The sequence below is a fragment of the Fundulus heteroclitus genome, chromosome 21 (genome assembly GCF_011125445.2).
Source record: "Fundulus heteroclitus isolate FHET01 chromosome 21, MU-UCD_Fhet_4.1, whole genome shotgun sequence".
Lineage (NCBI taxonomy): Eukaryota > Metazoa > Chordata > Actinopteri > Cyprinodontiformes > Fundulidae > Fundulus > Fundulus heteroclitus.
Window position 1 is genome coordinate 24,040,594 of NC_046381.1, and position 23,188 is coordinate 24,063,781.

The 23,188-nt window shown below is 42.4% G+C and overlaps 2 protein-coding genes across 2 annotated transcripts in view; one reads left to right on the forward strand and one right to left on the reverse strand.

Annotated features, from left to right (window-relative positions):
- The window catches only part of LOC118556862 (NLR family CARD domain-containing protein 3-like), a 353,674-nt gene that overhangs the window by 160,073 nt on the left and 170,413 nt on the right, over positions 1-23,188 (reverse strand). The window lies entirely within an intron of this gene.
- Positions 4,040-23,188, forward strand: part of LOC118556861 (NLR family CARD domain-containing protein 3-like) — a 148,228-nt gene continuing 129,079 nt past the window's right edge. Inside the window, exons 1-6 of the mRNA XM_036125399.1 lie at positions 4,040-4,110; positions 5,131-5,271; positions 6,292-6,432; positions 7,453-7,593; positions 11,365-11,600; positions 12,614-14,441. Of these exons, the coding sequence (XP_035981292.1) occupies positions 4,043-4,110; positions 5,131-5,271; positions 6,292-6,432; positions 7,453-7,593; positions 11,365-11,600; positions 12,614-14,441 (2,555 nt within the window). The 5' untranslated portion in view covers positions 4,040-4,042. The remainder of the gene's footprint in view (positions 4,111-5,130; positions 5,272-6,291; positions 6,433-7,452; positions 7,594-11,364; positions 11,601-12,613; positions 14,442-23,188) is intronic.

The window sequence follows — 23,188 nt, forward strand, 5'->3', positions numbered from 1 at the left end:
CAGACAGACAGACAGACAGACAGACAGACAGACAGACAGACAGACAGATAGATAGATAGATAGATAGATAGATAGATAGATAGATATCTTTATTGTCATTTTGTTTGCACAAAGTGCGTACAGAATGAAATTTCGTTTGCATACAGCTTGAAAAGGATCACTCTAGAAATCACTTTAAAAATCACAGTAGATTGCACTATTTTTCAGGATAAAGATGCAGCAGCGATTTATGTAAACAATTGAGATGAAAAACAATGTAACAATGTAAACAATGCATGGGAAATAGACAGTGTGCTATACATGTATCCAGATGCAGCAGCAATTTATGTAAACAATAGAAAGGCAAACGATGTAAGACAATGTAACAATGTAGACAATGCAGGGGAAAAGGACAGTGTGCTATTCACGTGTGGTACATAGTTCAGCAGCATTGTTGATACCACTTATAGAAATTATTTTACTGTTTTCCAGAATCTGTTCCTATATTTTCTTCTATCTGCTGGTTCAGATCACTTAGTGTCAAACAGAGGATTCAACTTTGGAGTGTTATAAAGATTTATGGTTACGACTTTATGGCTTCCTTTCAGGACCACAGAGGACTGTACGAGGTCTGGTTACATCCAAGTCATTCAAGTACAGACCTTATTTTGCTCCCATCAGTCTGCAGATCTACCCTGCCGCTACGCAGAACTAACAGGTTCAGAAAGTAACTCAAACCATCAGTTTAATATGTTTTAAACTTTAGTATTTAACTGTATGAATGTTGAAAGTGTTTTCCTGTCTTTTTATGGCTGGCTGTAAAACACAATTGCCCCCTTAGATAATAAATGTACGTTGGACCTTGAACCTTAAAGTAGGTTTGGCAGAATGAAGGTGGATGTTTACCTCAGAGGAAAAAGGAGAGAATGAAGAAGTGACAGCAGTCACCTCCAGACTTAAACTCCCAGAAGTTTAAATCTGACCTCAATGTTTTACAGCTCAGTTTACTACTGATAAAAAGAAATGAAAAGAAAGGTGTTTAAACACAGGCTGACCTTGACTGGTGGGTGGAGCCTCAGGTGAGTCGGTTGTAGTTGGGTATCAGATCAGGAGAGACGGGTTCAGAGTCTATTTAGTAGCAGAACAGAACAAAGAGAATATCCTGGGTCAGGATTAGTGTTAACTTCTCCTGGGTTTCCTTTCAGTGGATTTTGTATTTGTGGGCTGTGGAAGGATCAAAACACTGACAGGACCTAAATCAGTGGGAACTGATCTAAAGGAGAACTGAGCAGAACCTTCTGGATCCAGCTGTCCGTCTATGAAGAGTGACAACTTCAAAGGTTGACCTCCAGACTTCAGTAAAGAACCTGGACCTTCAGAATCAGAGTAAGAACCCAGTTTCTAACCGATTTATGTGACTATGCAGAGATAATAAAAAGCTAACAGTTTTGTGTTATTTCATGTACAAAGCAAAAGTCACCTAATTTTGTTTTTACCTGAAATTAAAGCTAAAGAATCATGAAGAATGTAAGTCAGTGAACCAGTTGTGTACAACCAAAATGTAGTGCAGGCAGGAGAGTGTCCAGGGTGAGCAGGAGACAGCAAGGCAGCAAGGCCGCAGGAGATCACAGCGGGAATAGACGGGCAGAAAGGGCTGAGGACGAAGGGCTGAAGACAAAGGGCTGAAGACGAAGGGCTGGTCCATGGTGGTAAACGGAGAAGACAGGCCGACCGAGGAGGACAGATGTCAGTAAAAGATAGATTTGATTTCTAACAGGAGGGCGATTGATTCAAGAAGTAATTGTCTTAAAAAGTAATTTAGCTCCAAAAGATTGGAGCTAAATGAATAAGCAAGATTTTTGGGCCAGCAGGTTTGGCTACTAAAGGAGATCTGGAGTGAATGGTTAAATGTGGAAACAGCCAAGCTTTATTTTTTTGAAGATTTTTTTGAAAATGAAACGTATTGAACAAAAATAAGAAGGTCTGAAATATGACAGGTTGGTACCAGCAGAGTTCTCAATGTCAACAGTAAACTAGACACTCAATCGTAATCAATCTCTTTTACCTATTGGGTGCACCTGAAATCTAAAGTGGTTCCAACAAAGGTTAATCAGAGTATTCACTGTTTGACACAATCAGTCTGACTATGGAACAACTTTGCAGCAGAATCAGTCATCTACAACAACACCTTGAATTGAAATTAATTTCCCAGCCCCCCTCAGGTCCACTTCTCCCCTAAATGTGTGTGTATGTAAAACTGATACTCCAAAACCTGGTTTTAGGGAATTTGAACCAATGGGTTGGGAGAATTATTTCTGTCCTTCTTTCTTTAAAATTCTGTTAAATCCTTTAAAGGGTTTTCAGTTTCTGTTGTGAAATCATGTTACTGTTAGCAGGTAAAGCTGTCTCTCTGCTATGTTACCATGGTAACTGCTGCTCACCTGCTCCTCAGGTCATGCTGATGTTCAGACTGATGTTAAAATGTTGTGTTATGCCAGTTCAGGACGTGACAGAGCATTATCATTGGATTGGTGATAAAGGAGTAACGGTTTAAATTCTAATTGCAGTTATAATTTGAATTATCGACGCTGCTGGATAGATCGGCCAGGAACCGATCAGATCAGGCCTCCTATTCCAGCATAAATGAGTCCATAACAGCTAAATAATAAATGCATTAAATGTAGATAAATTATTACAAGCTTACAGCTGGTATCACCACCATTTGAGCCACATTTTGTTATAGCTACTATTTGAGTTTAAATGACCTATTATTAAAAATTATAATACCAAATTATAATTAATAATAATAATCATATTCAAACAGCTTCTTGTATAACAGTTGAAAAGTGAAGTTTCCACTGGTTCCTCTAGATGTTCTAGTCTCTGAGAGGTTCTGACTCTCAGCAGAGGGACCAGCAGAACATCTTCCTCTGAAAGAGGTCTGGACCTGAGAGGTTTCAGAACTGCTGCTTTAACTGAAGGCTCTCTAACAGGAGCCGGCTCCAACATGTGAGCGGGCTGCTGTGTTCAGAACCAACACATCAGAACTTCAGAGGAAATGTTCCCTCCTTCATTCACTACATCTGACCTCACTCTGGATGTTTCTACAGACCTGGAACATGATTCCAGTTTAGACCTGAAAAGGTTTCACACTAAGTCTTAGCTTCATTTTCTAAATAAACCAGAACTTCTCCAGATGGTTCTGAGGAGATCGCCCAGCAGACATCAGGAGGTGCATGAAGTAGTGAAGGTGTCATGGTTGAGTTCTGGTTTGACTTCATTTTTCTGTTATTTCCATTTTTCATCTCATGTGGGTTTGGTTTGACTTTATTTATTGTTAGTTTTCATTGTCATCAGTTATTTTCATCTTCACTTCACCTCCTCTGCAGTTAGTCACACCTGCCAGCCACTAATTAGCCAGACTCACTTCACCTGCCAGCCTCCCTACTTAAGCCTCACTCTGCTGTCACTCCTTTGCCGGTCCGTCATCATTCCACACCTCTCCATGCCAGTCCCCGTTTTTGCCTCGGAAGATTTGTTTTTCTTGTTTAAGGTTCTGCTAACCTGACTAACCGCCCTGGAGAAGCTCAGCTCTGTGCCCTGGGGTCTCCAACGAACTGCTAACCTGTTGTAGCTACGGGGCCTGCTAGCTGAGCAGAACTGAGCATTCCCGGCTTCCTGGATAGTCGTGACTCTCTCTCACTCCGGGCCGTCAGCTCCTGCCATCACCTTCACTCCGGTTCTGTGTTACCTGCTCCTCTGGCCTCATCAAACCTCCATCCATCACCATGCAATAAAGACTCTCAATTTTAGTCCTGTGTGTGTGGTTCTGAGTTCATCCGTTGACAAATCATGACAGAAGGAGCGGACAATCCAGACCCAGATGGTACCTGCTGAACTCAGGTTCCTCTGGTCCTCTACACACATGATGGGAATAAGCTTTCTGCTTTACAGACACTGACTGGACCTGAACCACTGGGAACTGACTGGTTCTGGTTTCTCTCACAGGCTGACTGAAGTCCAGAAGATGGATTGTGATCTAAAGGAGGACAGAGCAGAACGTATGTCTATGACAAGTGACCGGTCCAAAGATGGAGCTCCAAACTTCAGTGAAGAACCTGGACCGTCAGAGTAAGAACCCAGTTTCTAACTGATCCATGTGACTCTGCAGAGATATAATACCTAGAACATTAACTAGTTGATCTTCCACATCTCACTGGTTTGGACCTTGTTCAGCTTGTGGTTCTGCTGATGCATCAGGAGGTTGTCAATTCCAGATGCATCAGAAGAGCCACAAACATCCTCAAAGACTCCTCCCACCCAGCTCATCACCGGTTCAGACTGGTGCCTTCAAACCAGTGTTACCGGTCCATGAAAGCCCATAGTTTTTATCCATGGGCCATCAGAGCTGTCAGATGTGTAGCAGGAGATGGAACTAAGATTTGATTATATGTCATAATTACAATAAAGCTATTCTGTTCTATTCTATTGATCCCAGAACTTGTTCAGATTGTGAACTAAATGAGCCGGGATAGAGACTCAGTGGGTCATGAATCAGCAGAACGGTTCTTTCCAGCAGGTGGAACCGGGCTTTAGAAGCAGCCCTCACTGCACTGAAACAAATCAGCTCTCTCTCTTTGAGCTTCATCTAAAAGGAACATTTTCTGCCTCACAGACTAAATGCAGCAGAACATTTTCGTCTGAAGGAGGTCTGGACCTGAGAGGTTTCAGAACTGCTGCTTTAACTGAAGGCTCTCTAACAGGAGCCGGCTCCAACATGTGAGCGGGCCGCTGTGTTCAGAACCAACACATCAAAACTTCAGAGGAAATGTTCCCTCCTTCATTCACTCTGGATGTTTCTACAGACCTGGAACATGATTCCAGTTTAGACCTGAAAAGGTTTCACACTCAGTTTTAGCGTCATTTTCTAAATAAACTAGATCTTCTCCAGATGGTTCTGAGGAGATCAGCCAGCAGACATCAGGAGATGCATGAAGTAGTGAAGGAGAAAACAATCCAGACCCAGATGGTACCTGTTGAACTCAGGTTCCTCTGGTCCTCTACACACATGATGGGAATCAGCTTTCTGCTTTACTGACATTGACTGGACCTGAATCACAGGGTACTGACTGGTTCTGGTTTCTCTCTCAGGCTGACTGAAGTCCAGAAGATGGAGGATTGTGATCTAAAGGTGGACAGAGCAGAACCTTCAGGATCCAGCTGTCCATCTATGAGGAGTGACCGGTCCAGAAAAAATCCTCCACACTTTAGTGCTGAACCTGGACCCTCAGAGTAAGAACCCAGTTTCTAACTGATCCATGTGACTCCACAGAGAGATAATATCTAGAATATTAACTGGTTGATCTATAGTGTCTCACTGGTTTGGACCTTGTTCAGCTTGTGGTTCTGCTGATGCATCAGGAGGTTGTCAATTCCAGATGCATCAGAAGAGCCACAAACATCCTCAAAGACTCCTCCCACCCAGCTCATCACCTGTTCAGACTGGTGCCTTCAAACCAGTGTTACCGGTCCATGAAAGCCCATAGTTTTTATCCATGGGCCATCAGAGCTGTCAGATGTGTAGCAGGAGATGGAACTAAGATTTGATTATATGTCATAATTACAATAAAGCTATTCTGTTCTATTCTATTGATCCCAGAACTTGTTCAGATTGTGAACTAAATGAGCCGGGATAGAGACTCAGTGGGTCATGAATCAGCAGAACGGTTCTTTCCAGCAGGTGGAACCGGGCTTTAGAAGCAGCCCTCACTGCACTGAAACAAATCAGCTCTCTCTCTTTGAGCTTCATCTAAAAGGAACATTTTCTGCCTCACAGACTAAATGCAGCAGAACATTTTCGTCTGAAGGAGGTCTGGACCTGAGAGGTTTCAGAACTGCTGCTTTAACTGAAGGCTCTCTAACAGGAGCCGGCTCCAACATGTGAGCGGGCCGCTGTGTTCAGAACCAACACATCAAAACTTCAGAGGAAATGTTCCCTCCTTCATTCACTCTGGATGTTTCTACAGACCTGGAACATGATTCCAGTTTAGACCTGAAAAGGTTTCACACTCAGTTTTAGCGTCATTTTCTAAATAAACTAGATCTTCTCCAGATGGTTCTGAGGAGATCAGCCAGCAGACATCAGGAGATGCATGAAGTAGTGAAGGAGAAAACAATCCAGACCCAGATGGTACCTGTTGAACTCAGGTTCCTCTGGTCCTCTACACACAAGATGGGAATCAGCTTTCTGCTTTACTGACATTGACTGGACCTGAATCACAGGGTACTGACTGGTTCTGGTTTCTCTCTCAGGCTGACTGAAGTCCAGAAGATGGAGGATTGTGATCTAAAGGTGGACAGAGCAGAACCTTCAGGATCCAGCTGTCCATCTATGAGGAGTGACTGGTCCAGAAAAAATCCTCCACACTTTAGTGCTGAACCTGGACCCTCAGAGTAAGAACCCAGTTTCTAACTGATCCATGTGACTCCACAGAGAGATAATATCTAGAATATTAACTGGTTGATCTATAGTGTCTCACTGGTTTGGACCTTGTTCAGCTTGTGGTTCTGCTGATGCATCAGGAGGTTGTCAATTCCAGATGCATCAGAAGAGCCACAAACATCCTCAAAGACTCCTCCCACCCAGCTCATCACCTGTTCAGACTGGTGCCTTCAAACCAGTGTTACCGGTCCATGAAAGCCCATAGTTTTTATCCATGGGCCATCAGAGCTGTCAGATGTGTAGCAGGAGATGGAACTAAGATTTGATTATATGTCATAATTACAATAAAGCTATTCTGTTCTATTCTATTGATCCCAGAACTTGTTCAGATTGTGAACTAAATGAGCCGGGATAGAGACTCAGTGGGTCATGAATCAGCAGAACGGTTCTTTCCAGCAGGTGGAACCGGGCTTTAGAAGCAGCCCTCACTGCACTGAAACAAATCAGCTCTCTCTCTTTGAGCTTCATCTAAAAGGAACATTTTCTGCCTCACAGACTAAATGCAGCAGAACATTTTCGTCTGAAGGAGGTCTGGACCTGAGAGGTTTCAGAACTGCTGCTTTAACTGAAGGCTCTCTAACAGGAGCCGGCTCCAACATGTGAGCGGGCCGCTGTGTTCAGAACCAACACATCAAAACTTCAGAGGAAATGTTCCCTCCTTCATTCACTCTGGATGTTTCTACAGACCTGGAACATGATTCCAGTTTAGACCTGAAAAGGTTTCACACTCAGTTTTAGCGTCATTTTCTAAATAAACTAGATCTTCTCCAGATGGTTCTGAGGAGATCAGCCAGCAGACATCAGGAGATGCATGAAGTAGTGAAGGAGAAAACAATCCAGACCCAGATGGTACCTGTTGAACTCAGGTTCCTCTGGTCCTCTACACACATGATGGGAATCAGCTTTCTGCTTTACTGACATTGACTGGACCTGAATCACAGGGTACTGACTGGTTCTGGTTTCTCTCTCAGGCTGACTGAAGTCCAGAAGATGGAGGATTGTGATCTAAAGGTGGACAGAGCAGAACCTTCAGGATCCAGCTGTCCATCTATGAGGAGTGACCGGTCCAGAAAAAATCCTCCACACTTTAGTGCTGAACCTGGACCCTCAGAGTAAGAACCCAGTTTCTAACTGATCCATGTGACTCCACAGAGAGATAATATCTAGAATATTAACTGGTTGATCTATAGTGTCTCACTGGTTTGGACCTTGTTCAGCTTGTGGTTCTGCTGATGCATCAGGAGGTTGTCAATTCCAGATGCATCAGAAGAGCCACAAACATCCTCAAAGACTCCTCCCACCCAGCTCATCACCTGTTCAGACTGGTGCCTTCAAACCAGTGTTACCGGTCCATGAAAGCCCATAGTTTTTATCCATGGGCCATCAGAGCTGTCAGATGTGTAGCAGGAGATGGAACTAAGATTTGATTATATGTCATAATTACAATAAAGCTATTCTGTTCTATTCTATTGATCCCAGAACTTGTTCAGATTGTGAACTAAATGAGCCGGGATAGAGACTCAGTGGGTCATGAATCAGCAGAACGGTTCTTTCCAGCAGGTGGAACCGGGCTTTAGAAGCAGCCCTCACTGCAGTGTGCTTGTCGGTGTCTTTGTGCACAAAGTCCTACCTGTGAAGCTGCAGGTTAAGTCATTCAGAGCTTCATCATGTTGATCAGAAACCAAAGCTCACACAGCAGCTGATCATTCTGCAGCTCTGTGGCATCTCTTCCTTTACCTTTAATTGGTTGATCTTCAGCGTCTCACTGGTTTCAGCTTTGTTCTGGTTCTACGGTTCTGTTTCATGGTCCGTTCATGGGTTCTGTTCTTTAATGACGGCCACATCAGCTCCTCATACCAGATCAACAGCTTTAGTTCTGGTATCAGGGACCAGATCATCTGCTCTCCACCTTCTCAGACTAGATGTGATCAATCGGACCATGTCCAGAACTTTCTGGGCTTTGTAGTACTAGTAGTGTATACTATAGAAGTACTTTGTAGAAGAATTCATCTAAATCTGATCTCATCAGCTCCATTAAGCTGTGACATGAGCCTGTTGTCCTACAGGTGTTGGTTGGACCCATGTGATCCAGACCAGTAGAACCCGGTTATTAAGATAATGTTCAGTTTGGTTCAACAGATCCGTCTGAATGTTTCTGGATCTTTAAAGCTTCTGCTTCTCTGCAGCAGTTTGTGTTCAGAGCTTCTTCTCTGGTTTGATCAGAGTTTCTCACTGATTGATGTGATCTGAATAACAATATGTTGGTGTTTCAGAGGTCAGAACCACAGACAGAGAGCAGAACCTCCAGGATCCAGCTGTCCATCTATGAGGAGTGACCGGTCCAAAGGAGAACCTCCATTCTTCAGATCTGAACCTGGGCCCTCAGACTCAGAGTAACAAACCAGTTTCCAACTGATTTGACTCTGCAAAGACCAACCAAGGTTTAAACTTGGATTTCTGGTCAGAAACTGATGCAGGGAGACTAAAAACAGACTTTTTTTTATCATTTTAGTTCTTTGTTGGGTTCTGACCCAAACAGGGCTTTGAGAGAACAGAACAAATTGTGGAGGAGCAACTAAATAGTTTCCTTTGTGTCGTTCTGAAGCTCTAGCAGGTTTCAGGCTCCTCTGGTGTCTGTGGGAGTTGGACCAATAACCAACAGTTATGTTGGGACATTTCTAGAAGCACGAGCACTACCTGCTCCCACCATCACATTCAAACAATCACAGCGCTCCTTTCACAGACAACAGCCAGCGGTAGTCAGCAGGTCTGGAGACCAAAGTCTGATAAACCTATAATCTCCACAAAGGGTCAGATATTAAATTCCAGAAAATGTCATTATGACCAAGACAGGCAGTGGTGTGTGAGCCTGTGTGGTTGTGGTTTGGGTGTACTCTCTCTCTTTGATAGGTGTGGCTCGGGGAGGAGATGGCTGCAAACACCTGTGACCAATCTTCACCTAGAGCAGTATTTAGAGCCTGGCCTCCTGTTTACTCGCTGCCAGATGGTCACCGCTTGGTTGGTAGATCGGCCAACATCTTTTCTAGTGAAAGCAATGCTTTTTGCCTTTTGGGATTTTCCACGATTACCTCACCTGTGCTCTCAGTCTTCCGGTTCCAGCTCCACACCCTGCCACCCACAACCCAGCCACACCTTCCACCGCCCTCACTTCCGGCTGCTCCCCAAGGCTCTGTTCTAGGACCCCTACTCTTTATCATTTACATTTTCCCCCTTGGCAATATCTTTAGGAAATTTAACATCAATTTTCACTGTTATGCGGATGACACCCAGCTCTATCTTTCTTGTAAACCAAACTCTTCACCCCCACCTCCTTCATTAATCTCCTGCTTAACCGAAATAAAATCCTGGTTCACCTCCAACTTTCTTACATTGAATAATGACAAGACCAAAATCCTCCTAGTGGGAACAAAATCTACTTTATTCAAAGCTGACAGTTTCTCCCTTTCATTTGACAACTCCATAATCTCCCCTTCACCTCAGGTCAAGAGTCTGGGTGTCATCCTTGATAGCACCTTGTCCTTCTCCTCTCACATTAACAACCTTACCCGTCCCGCTTACTTTCACTTACGCAATATCAATCGCCTTCGCCCCTCTCTCTCCCCTAGCTCCACCTGCACTCTTGTTCATAGTCTGGTCACTTCCCGCATCGATTACTGTAATTCTCTTCATTTCGGTCTTCCTCAAAAATCCATTCACAAGCCTCAAGCAGTATAAAACTCAGCAGCTCGCATCATTTCTAGAACCTCATCTTTCCATCACATCACCCCAGTCCTGCAGCAGCTCCACTGGCTACCTGTGAAGTTCAGAATTCAGTTCAAAATCCTCCTACTTACTTTTAAAGTTATTCACAATCTCTCCCATCCGTACCTTTCTGATTTACTTCATATTTCTACTCCCTCCCGCGTACTTGGATCTTCTTCTACCACTCACTTAGTTGTTCCTTCAGCCCGTCTCAGCACCATGGGGAGCAGAGCTTTTTCTTGTTCTGCGCCCACACTCTGGAATTCTCTCCCCCCTGACATCTGCAATACCGAGTCTTTACCCGTGTTCAAATCAAAACTCAAAACCCACATGTTCAAGATTGCCTTTTCATTATGATTTTATATTACTTTCCTGTGTGTAGTTTGTTGTTTCTTTTAATTATGACGACATTTCTTTTACCATTTATTGTTTTTACAATAAATCCTCCAGGAATGGTGACATTGCTTTTACCATTTATTGTTTTTACATGTACAGTGACCTTGAGTCTTTTGAAAGGCGCATGAAATAAAATGTATTATTATTATCATTTGCTGCAGATCTTCCCCTACTCTCTCCACCCTCATGACAGATTACTAATTAGGTAATTAGTGTCATAATGCCTTTAAACAAATGTTTTATTAGCAGTTAACCCCAGTGTAACACCTGAACAATACATTTTATTTTTTGTTTATTGATTTAGGCATTATGGCACTGTTTGTGGTCCTCGGTACTGGCTCTAAACCAACAAATTCTGTAAATTCATCAATAAATTCAAATATTTTGAGATGTAAAACGTAAAGGTCCTTTAAAAAGTTGATAAACGTTTTTTTCTGACACTAATATTAGACAGTAGAGAGGTTATTTAAAGAGTGTAAGCTATTTAACGTGCCTATTCGCTAGTTACGTACTACTATAACAAAAACATCAAAAGAAAGATCAATCATGACAGCAAATATAAAATGATTAAAAACGTCAAATTAGACACTGTTCTGAGGTTCTGTTCTGACCCAGCTTCTGGTCCGTTCTTTGTGGTGGACCTTCATGAACATCTCCAGCTTCATGAGGACAGCCCCACCCTGTTGGTAGTGAACTGTTTCAGTGATGAAGAAATGTCTTCACAGACAGAGGAAGAGGAGCAGCGTTGGTGTGGAGGAGCAGCCGTCCTGCTGTGCTTTGTGTCAGAAGGTCCTGATGGACCCGGTCTCTACCAGCTGTGGACACTGGTTCTGCAGACAGTGCATCACGTCATACTGGGTGCAGTCTGCTACATCAGGACCCTCCTCCTGCCCCCAGTGTGGGAAAAGTCCGAGAACAGGACCTGGACTGCTAGCAGCCAATCAAAAAAGCTGTGCTCCAGGTGAGACTGAACATCTCCAATCAGAACCTCCTCCTATCGTCTCTGTTGAACTAATTCCTCGTCTTTAGTTGGGATTTGGAAATTCAAGTGTTTAAAGTATTTCTGTGATCAATTATTCCCCCTGAATCTCTGGATTTCCAGCTGCTGTAAATGTAACGTCTGTGTTCAACCCAACAACCTATTGGGTTTGCTTTGAAGTGGTTCTGTTTTCAGCCCTTTGTGCTAAATGCATTAAAACTGAACATCTCCTTAAAGCTGCAGCTCATTTTGATGCATGGAAACAAAAAGGTGGAGAAAACAACCTGCTGCAATGTTGCTTTACAGAAAGAGGGAAGGAAAGTCTGAGAGACAGAAACCTTTATTTCCTCTGACAGTAGATCCCAGATTACAGCAGATATATTTGTAGAAACATGGAATATTTCTATCTGCTGTTTACTTCTAAAGGGCCAAATTAGTCCCATGTCATCTCTAGTCTGTAATTATTCATCCAACCCAGTCTCTGAGTGAGAAAAGCATCTGCAATGTAAACACTACCTGATCCAATGAGCTGTTTTTCTGGCAGATTAGAGCATTTCCTCCAGATTTCCTTCATTTAGGCTGAAAATGCTGCCAGGAAGCATTTTCTGTCTCTCTGCCTCTTCTGTAGCTGCTGTGTTTGTGGGAGAAGATCAGATCGAAACAGAGAAATGAGGACAATGGTGACCTGATGCTAAAGAGTTCATGTTGCTGAAAGCTGCTGCATGTTTCTGTCAGCATTTCTTCATCTGATCTGCTTTGTGAATCAGATCCTGACAGAGAACAAATACTGGCCACAAAGCAGAGGCAGAACTCTGCTGCCTGACCATCTAACAAGGTTCTGGTTCTAAGGATGGATCCCATTGTTTAGCATCACATCATGTGAACTAAGAGACCTTCTAATGATAACACCTCCTGATGTTCCAGATGTTTCTGCTCCAACTTCATCACTAAATCAGGTTTTTCCTTCAGTTGTCTTTTCTTCTCTGTTCCAGCAGATGTTGGTCTGCAGGAGGTTCTAGAGGAACATAAGATCAGTCTGAGGAGGAGATGTGAACGTGTGACTGAAGGAAGTGATGAACCAGGAAGTAGAACCCTCCTCAACAGGATCTACACTGATCTCTACATCACAGAGGGACAGAGTGAAGAGGTTAATACCCAACATGAGGTGAAGCAGCTGGAGAGAGCTTCCAGGATCCAGAACCTCCATGACTCTCCAATCAGGTGCCACGACATCTTTAAAGCATTACCTGACCAACATGGAGCCATCAGAGTGGTTCTGACCAACGGCGTCGCTGGTGTTGGAAAAACCTTCTCAGTGCAGAAGTTCACTCTGGACTGGGCCGAGGGCTTGGAGAACCAAGATGTCCGTGTGGTGGTTCTGCTGTCGTTCAGGGAGCTGAACCTGATCAGAGGTGAGCAGCACAGTCTTCTCACGCTGCTCCATGTTTTCCATCCAACCCTCCAGAAGCTCCCAGCAGAGCAGCTGGCTCGCCACAAACTTCTCTTCATCTTTGACGGCCTGGATGAAAGCAGACTTTATCTGGACTTCAACCACAGTTGGCTGGTTTCTAACGTCACACAGAAGTCATCAGTCGACGTTCTGCTGACAAACCTCATCAAGGGAAACCTGCTTCCCTCGGCTCTGGTCTGGATCACCTCCAGACCTGCAGCGGCCAATCAGATCCCTCCTTCATGTGTTGCCAGGGTAACAGAGGTACGAGGCTTCACCGACGCCCAGAAGGAGGAGTACTTCAGGAGGAGGTTCAGTGATGAAGAGCTGTCCAGCAGAATCATCTCCCACATCAAGACCTCCAGGAGCCTCCACATCATGTGTGGAATCCCAGTCTTCTGCTGGATCACTGCTACGGTTCTGGAGAACATGTTGACCACAGAGCAGCGAGGAGAGCTGCCCAAGACCATGACTGACATGTACTCTCACTTCCTGCTGGTACAGACCAGGAGGAAGAAGAACAAGTTCCATGAAGGACATGGGAGGAGTCAGAGGAAGCTGACGAAAACTGACAGGGAAGTTCTCCTGAAGCTGGGGAGGCTGGCATTAGAACATCTGGAGAAAGGAAACATCATGTTCTACCAAGAAGACCTGCAGCAGTGTGGTCTGGATGTCACAGAGGCCTCGGTGTACTCAGGAGTTTGTACAGAGATCTTCAAGAGAGAGAGCGTGATCTTTCAGAAAGCAGTCTACTGCTTTGTTCATCTGAGCATTCAGGAGTTTCTGGCTGCAGTCTACATGTTCCACTGCTTCACCAGCAGGAACACAGAGGTAGTGAAGAACTTCCTGTGGAGAGATGACTTCAGCAGGAACACAAAGGAGTACTTACTGCGGGGGCGATACTATTATTATCCTCTGTATGACTTCCTGAAGAGAATCATGGATAAATCCCTCAGAAGTGAAAATGGCCACCTGGACCTGTTTGTCCGCTTCCTTCATGGCCTCTCTGTGGAGTCCAACCAGAGACTCTTAGGAGGCCTGCTGGGTCAGACAAAGAACAGTCCAGGAACCATCAAGAGAGTCATCAACAACCTGAAGGACATGAACATGGATTATATCTCACCTGACAGAAGCATCAACATCTTCCACTGTCTGATGGAGATGAAGGACCTCTCAGTTTATCGGGAGATCCAACAGTTCCTGAAATCAGAGAACAGATCAGAGGAGCTCTCTTTGTTCCAGTGCTCAGCTCTGGCCTACATGCTGCAGATGTCAGAGGAGGTTCTGGATGAGTTGGACCTGGGGAAGTACAACACATCAGAGAGAGGACGACGGAGACTGATTCCAGCTGTGAGGAACTGCAGAAAGGCTCGGTGAGTCCAGATGTCTTCATTGACTGATGCTGATTCAGCATTATTGCCGTCTGGTTTATTCTTCATTATTCAAGTTGGTCCTGGACGTTTTTGGGCCTTTAACTTCTTCCTTCATACTTTCAACTATTTCAACCATCAGATTTCTAAATCTTCAGCTCATTCAGGTCAGCTCTGCTGCAGCTTTTGGTATTTAGAGATTTTGATCTTTTAGAAAGATACAATCATCCATAAACACATTTTAAACTTTAAACAGTTCTTCACTTATTGGGGTGTTACCCCATAATTCACCTTTTTAGAAAATCACTCTTTAGGCCAGAGCTATTGAACTGATGGTCTGTGGGCCACTTCTGGTCCGCAGGTGATGGTAATCTGGCCGTAAATGACTTCTTTGTAAAAACTAAATAAATCAGAGAACATCAGAAACATTGTGTGATAAACAGCCCAGATGAGCGGCATGGTTGAACAGCCTTGGTTTGTATGTTGTTCAGTTACTAACCTCTAAGTAATAGGTTAGCTTTCATTGTTCTCTGAAACAGTCCACAACTATGTTTGTCTCCCAGTTGCTACGACTGTCTCTGACATCTTCAACCATAGGAGATGCCCGCCCCCCGCCCCCCTATGTAAAGACACGTAGGTGAGCCCACAAGAACAGACATCTGGCTTTATTTGCACTTCAACCATTGGTTAACAAACAGTTGTCTGAAGGCAGGCAGGTTTATAAAGCTGACTGCAGAACACAGGATGTCCCTAAACAGAACAGACACGGAACTCATGGTGCAGAACTCTCTGTCTAAATCCGCCTCTCCAGCACCCCTACACCAATAAACAGAAAAGGAACAACAGCTTAATTTTTATTTTTATTTAAACAGGAAAAAGGAACAAATGAGATCAAGAGCAATAGTGAACAAATGATCAGTGTCCTGCCTTTTGTTAAAAGACAGCAATAAATTCATGGTGTGAATAAATGACATAAATAACATAATAAACAACTTCATAGTTAAAACTTAGTCCAAGTAAATCCATGCTAAAAATATTTAAAAAGGTTTTGGCTGAGTGTGAAATGTACTGGGGATATTCAGACATGGGTATTGGTTAGTAATTAGTTATTTTCTTCTGGATATTTCAGTTCACATAGAACCAAATTTATGAATAAAGGTTCTTCAGAGAACTCAAGGGAAGCAAGCCTTGTGTGGAGAACTTTTTTCGTCTTGTTGGCTGTCTAGCTTCACATAGTCTCCTGTTGTGAGGACAGCAGCAACAGTCCATGACAAGCCAAGCCTAACAACACCACTGTGTCTCTCAGGAGCCCTTTGACTATGTTATGGAGCTGGAACATAGTTTGAAAAGAAACATTTCAGCTAACTATATCCACCAGAATGTTTTAGTATCAGCTGCAGCTTTGCTGTCTACCAGCTAGTCTAAGGCTACTAATTGAAATGGAAACAGCCGTATGCGTTTCTTTGATTGTTTCGGTAAACAGAAATAAATAAAACTGGCAAATTTTTTGGCTGAAATGACATGAACATCAGGCATTTTGCTTTAATTTGTGTATTTATTTTAAACATGTGAGGTGTACAAAAAACAATTTTCTCATGTTTCTTTTTCAGTTTCACATAAAAGATGAAAGCATTTTCAACACTTCTTTGAATTAAACATTTGAGTTCTGCTAATTACATTTATAACAGGTCATTGTAATACTTTTTCTTTTTTATATAACTTGCTGGATGTCCGGCCCCCGAGCTTTTGTCCTTCATTAACTGTGGCCCCCTAAGCAATTTATCTGAATAGCCCTGCTCTATGGGGATGTTAAAGTTTATATTATCTACATATTATAATTGTATGATTGATAAATAAGTTTATTTGCTCATTTCCTCCACAGTTTAGGGAAATTCATTAGTTTCAGCAACATGACAGATTAAAGGTTAACCTAATTTTATTGAGGATATATAAATATTGGGAGAAATTTTGAATAATCTTGAATAAAAAATGGAAACATTTACAAAGAATATTAAATAAAAGAGGTGAGAAAGTGTCAGCAGCCTAAAGGGTGATCTCGCAGTTTGCTTGTGTGATGCCATCTCCTGGCTTGTCATTGCTGCATGGAACACTTCTCAGTTTCCAGGCGGTGCATAAAATCACCAAGACACGCAGAGAAGATGCAAGGATATGTGCTTCAAAGTCGGCTTATTTACACCGTGAATCAGGGACCAATTTACCTTTAAACACTCCCAGAGCTGTGGGACAGATGCGCTGCTGTCCAGTTTGTTTTTCCATTTTTTCCCTCTTTTTTATGTCAGTGGTTTCACCAAATCCAGCAGCTTTGTACAAGAAGGCAATGCTAGTAAAATGCTGAGAGGTGAGTACGCATTAATATCAGATAAAGTAGTAAAATGACAAGTAAACAAACAAATCTAAATGATGATGAGGATGGAAATAAAGTGCATTCAAACATTTTGTATGCTGTGTAACAATTAATTTTGCTAAATTTCATCATCATGAGACAGATATCTTAATCCAGTCTAATCGGTTAATTTCTCTCCTTTGATTACCAGGAGCACATTTGTGTTTTTTTTTTGTACTATCAACCAATCAGACCCCTTAAAAGACAGCATCACACCTAGCAACAGGGTCAACCACACCTTCTCACTAAGATCAACTTTCTGTCATTTCCTTACTCAAAATGGCTCTCAGCAGCATCTGAATCACTCTGAAGCTAAGACTCCTAGGTAGTAATCTTTAGGCTAAGAAAAGAGCTCTGATAGACTGAGAATCTTTGAGAATACAGACACTGGTTTTTAGAAATTGAAGCATTTCGCTCCGTCATCCGTCACAAACAGACTCCATCAATATTTCTGATGAACAACAGAGGAGGCTTTTCTGTCATGGCATAGCTCTATGCAGCCTGTGGGAAATGCCCTCCAGACCACAATGACTTTTATTTGTGACGTAATGGAGAATGCACGGATGAGGTGAGACACGTTCATAATCTGTCTGAAGCAAGTTTTGGACAAACATTCTTTTTATCCACTTTAGAGCTCCTCCTGCAAAGCTTAGGGGGAGGGTAGTTGACCCCCTCTCCTTCTGCCCCCCCCCCTTTACACCCCCCTGGGCAAAAACACCCTGTTATTCTACCCAGCAACAGAGGGGAGACACCCCTTCTGCCTGACTAAGATGTTTTCTTAACAATTTCCCTCTGCTTTAATCCTAGATAGATCAAACCAAAAACTAGGCTAAACTAAGTCCATGTCTTGAAACCCTTAAACAAAGTGTAATTGGTAAGATGCAATAATGTAACCCAATGTCCCCTCTGTTGGCGACTAGTGAAATCAAATTAAGTTCAGATTTACCCCTAAATGTAAAATAACCCAAGTATAAGCTACCTAAATCTCAAACCTACTAGAATTAAGAGAAGTAAGCACCTTTATCAGGGCGGTGCAAGGCTAAGATAACTTTGCAACTACCAAGAAACTGTTATGTGATCTAAATATGACTCTAAGAGTCCTAACCTAGATTAACAAGATGTATTTTTTGAAATTCATATAACCTGTGAAAGCACTACACTCAGATCAAACCACAGAATAAAGACCAAATTATCATGCAATGCAAAACCAAGATTTTAACAGTACTAATATGTAACATCTTAGGAATATGTAACTTATAAGACAGAGACAGTGATTACACAATTCTGTTTTTTTTTTACACAATGCGTTCAATTGTTGTCATGATGTCTTGCGTCTCAGAGATGTCTTCTCCTCGCCTTTAAAGATGATGGTTTATAGAGTCATTGTTCCAACCGCCGATCCCCACACATCTGTATGTGAATCATTTATTAAAAATAAAAAAAACAGAAACAAAATAAAAATCCAGCTGCCTCATCCGTAAGTGGCTCAGCGCTTCGAGCTGCCCTGTCACCCATTGGTGCAGGTGGGTGGTAGTTGAAAGCCCTTCCAGTCAGCCAGTCTGACCCGAAAGCTGGCCCGGTGTTGTTCCCTTAACTCTCTGTGGCTGGTACACATGGCTCTGGAATCCGATGGGCCCCTGACCTCTGGCCCACCACATCTGTCTGTTGATGACCTTAGCGTGCACTCATTCAAGGTCGGGGGTTGGTGGACTCCCCTTCCCATTCCTGGACCCTCCTAATTTTATGTCTCCAATACAACCTGTAACTTACACGACAATCTTTTAGATATCAAATGTCGTGTGCTACCTGTAATTCCGGAGGTTGACTTCGGCCCCGAAAAACTCCTTTCAGTCATATGGAATTGTATCCTGTAATAAAATTAACTGAACACTCCCACAAGAAACAAACATCGAAGCTTTTTACCCCATTTTCAATTTTAGTCTGTGCACAGATTTTCAATGGCGGATACAGGCAGGGGCGCGGGGGGCGTGCGCACCCCCTTTTGGAGACCAAAAATTTTTTTTAGAGCGGGCAGGCATTGGGCGGAAGCTGTACTTTTATTTATTTATTTTTTTTACCTCGGAGTGGCCATCGCTCTGTTAGTACTATCTTTGATGTGTCAATCAAACAATTCAACCAATCAAATCAACGACTGAAGACAACATGCTAGCCAATTACAGCTGGAGAGGGGCGGGACACTGGGTGAGACGTTTGCTTTCAGCAACGCTGAGGCTGTGGTCACCGTCGGTGTCGGTAGAGCGGGATGGATATTTGGTCTGATTACCTATTAATTACAAGAAGAGACAAAGGAGCGAGTGAGCTGGAAGCAACACTATTAATTTCTGTTTGAAACATCAGCATTGAAGTCAACACTGGAGTAAACATTGACGCTAGGAGGGTTAGCTAGACAGCTAGGAGGGTTAGCTAGACAGCTAGCAACACAAAGAGCTAAACTAAGCAGTAAAACTGCCAAACTGAAGAAGCTTGGGTTACTTCAGGTAGAAGGGAACTCTGTTTTGTTCTGATCCTCCTTGTGCTCCTAGCTGCTGTAGTTACAGAACCTCTTCTAGTCTGAATTTTTATTTCAGTCAGTGTTCAGCCTGACACCGTTGCTCATGTTTATGTATGCTAATGCTTGACTTTTGAGTCAAGACACAGCTCTACAGGTCGCTGTATCTCACTGTTAGTTTCCATCCCAAACCAGCATAAAACCTGCCCAACTAAAAAGAAAAAAAAACAAGCCCAAATCTCAAGCTCTCTTATGTTAAAAGCGCAGAAGTATAAAACACATGAGAACATGCCACAATGTACACAAAATGTACAATTAGTCAACCAAATAACACATAAGATCACTTTAACAATCATGATATATCAACCGGAAAAAAAACAAAAAGTAAACTTTTATCAATAGCTTCCCAACATGAGTAATAACTCTACCTTAATATAAACGTAATTCATCTTACAGAATATAGCTAAATCAAACATTTCTCTTTCACACCCATTAAATATTTTTAAGTTGATCAGTAGAACTCAACGCCTCTTGGGGCGTTTACATTGACCAATAAAATTGCATAGTGACACTTGATTAACCATTATTTTTTTCTTGTTTTATTATAACAATCAATATTATTCATTATAACTATTATTCATTGATGATGTCAGATTCGACTCATTTAAAAAATAAATTGACCAGTAAAATGAGTTCAATGAGATGGCATTTTATTAAAAGGGTTTTAGTTTTCTTCCAGACATAGACAACTATTTAGATATATATTTTGTTAATAATTCTTTCTAAAAGCCCAACAAATGTGAAAAGGAAAAGCTAGGAGTAGTCACAGAGCCACTGTTCAGCCTGAAGCATGTAAAATTCTTTTTTTTAAACAGTGCCCCCCTGAAAAATGTAATGCCCCCCTGTAATTTGTTTCTGCAGCCAGGTCTGTCTGAGCATGAATTTGAATTGCTCACAGCTCAGATCTTGCGTTATTACAACATGATTAAAACTATTTCCAAGCAACTTGCATATGATGAACAATGAGTGACAAAGAGATCTTTACATCATATAAAGATGATCTACCATCAGGATCAACATTAAAGCAGGAACTGATGTTGTGGCACACAAAGTGGTCATCATCAGTGGAAAAACCCAGCTCTCTTCCTTAAATTTAATTCAATTCAATTCAATTTTATTTATATAGCGCCAAATCATGAAACATGTCTTCTCAAGGCACTTTACAAAGTCAAGTTCAATCATATTATACAGATTGGGTAAGATTATACAGATTGGTCAAAAATGTCCTATATAAGGAAACCAGTTGATTGCATCAAAGTCCCGACAAGCAGCATTCACTCCTGGGGAAGCGTAGAGCCACAGGGAGAGTCGTCTGTATTGTCCATGGCTTTGCTGCAATCCCTCACACTGAGCAAGCATGAAGCGACAGTGGGAAGAAAAACTCCCCATTAACAGGAAGGAAAACCTCCGGCAGAGCCAGGCTCAGTGAGACTGGTCATCTGCCTCGACCGACTGGGGGTTACAGAAGACAGAGCAGAGACACAACAAGACAGATAAAAAAGCATAGAAGCAAACATTGATCCGGTAATCTGTTCAATTCAATTCAATTCAATTTTATTTATATAGCGCCAAATCATGAAACATGTCATCTCAAGGCACTTTACAAAGTCAAGTTCAATCATATTATACAGATTGGGTCAGATTATACAGATTGGTCAAAAATGTCCTATATAAGGAAACCAGTTGATTGCATCAAAGTCCCGACAAGCAGCATTCACTCCTGGGGAAGCGTAGAGCCACAGGAAGAGTTCTATATTAGATGGTAATAGCGGGTGAGCCGTCTTCTCTAGATGATGTCAAAGTTACCAGAACGCCAGACCAGGTGTACCTACTGTGAAGATAAAAGAGAGAGAACAGAAAGTTAAAGCAGAAATGACAACACAAAATGCATAATTGAAGAACAGTAGAACTCTATAGAGTGAGAAAATTAGATCCTGATATCCTCCAGTACCCTAAGCCTATAGCAGCAAAACTATAAAGGTAGTTCAGAGTAACATGAGCCACTCTAGTTATAAGTTTTGTCAAAAAGGAAAGTTTTAAGATTAGTCTTAAAAGTAGACAGGGTATCTGCCTCACGGACCAAAACTGGGAGTTGGTTCCACAGGAGAGGAGCCTGATAGCTAAAGGTGCTCTGTTAGGAACATACGGGGTAATCAGAGCTCTGATATATGATGGAGCTTGATTATTAAGGGCTTTATACGTTAGAAGAAGAATTTTAAATTCTATTCTTGATTTAACAGGAAGCCAATGAAGGGAAGCTACAATTGGAGAAATATGATCCCGCTTGTTGATTTTCATCAGAACTCTTGCTGCAGCATTTTGGATCAGCTGAAGGCTTTGAACTGCATTTTGTGGACTTCCTGATAGTAAAGAATTACAATAGTCCAGCCTTGAAGTAACAAATGCATGGACCAGTTTTTCAGCATCACTCCTGGACAGAATGTTTCTAATTTTGGCGATATTCCTGAGGTGAAAAAAAGAAACTCTGGAAACCTGTTTAATATGGGATTTAAATGACATGTCTTGGTAAAAAATAACACCAAGATTTTTTATTTTATTACCAGAGGCCAAGTTAATGCCACCCAGATTAAGTGATTGGTTAAAAAGTTTATTTTTTGTTATTCTAAGGATAACAAATATACAAGTGCTACCCAAACATTTCAATCAATCAATCAATTTTATTTGTCAATTGCAATTTGCATTGCAATCGAAAATTCAGTTCCAGTACAACCGTCCATCACATATACACTTAACAAACATTTTGGGGGAACGATTGACTGAGGCCTTGCGTTGCCAAGGAACACCGCCACTCGGCCGCTGCTAAAAAGCGCAGCCGTGAAGGCTGCATTCCTCCAAACTGCCCTAGATCCCGCTTTACACAGAGTCCACAGGCGCTGCCCTTGAGATCTGTTGAAAAAAGATTTACACTGGGGGAGTGTAGGGAAATAAAAAAGACAGATGCTTCACACTTTGTGTTTCCACACATAATGTGAAGCATCCGACAAAAAACCTCATTTGCACGACAAGCACAATTAATTACGAGACACATATATGCAGAAGGTAAACATTTGAGTACTGGTCGGGTAAGGTCATCTGTATTTGGGACCATCAGTATGTGTGTCTGCATGTTGTGTGGAAATCTGTATGTCCGGCAGGCAAGTGTCCTTGATGGAAAGTCTATCACTTCACAGCTCCAGCTTGACGCCTCCACAGAAGTCTTAGCTGGGAATGGGTGGGGGGGAGCAAGGGATTTGTGCGATGTCGCCATAACAACTCAGGGAGAATTTGATAGTGGAGAGTCTGATTTGAAAAACAGAATTTGTTATGAGAACAAGCTGAAACCAACTTTTTCTTTCAGCTTTAGAGTCGGTTTCGTCGCTGTCTCCTGGATCCAATTCCAATATTCCAATCGATGGGCTAGTTAACGTTCACACGTCCAGGTTTTATCCAATCTCACCTCTGTGTACCACAACCGCGGTCAGCTTATTAAGCCGTCCGTTTTGTTCATTCAACAACCTTGTGATCGCGTCGACTGCCGCTGGCAGTCTGATCAAGGCCATGTTGACCGCCAGCAGCTTCTGAAGGTGTTGATACATTAAATATCCTCCGAGACCAAAAAAGAGGAATCCAAGTATCGTAAATCCGAAAAAGTAGACATCTTCTACGTCCTCAACAGAAAGAATTAAGAGGCACACCATGGACAATTTCTCCCACGGGTCCAAGATGTATCCCGCAAAAAAAGTTCCGTCGGGACAGGCACGCTCCCCGGTCCTTTGC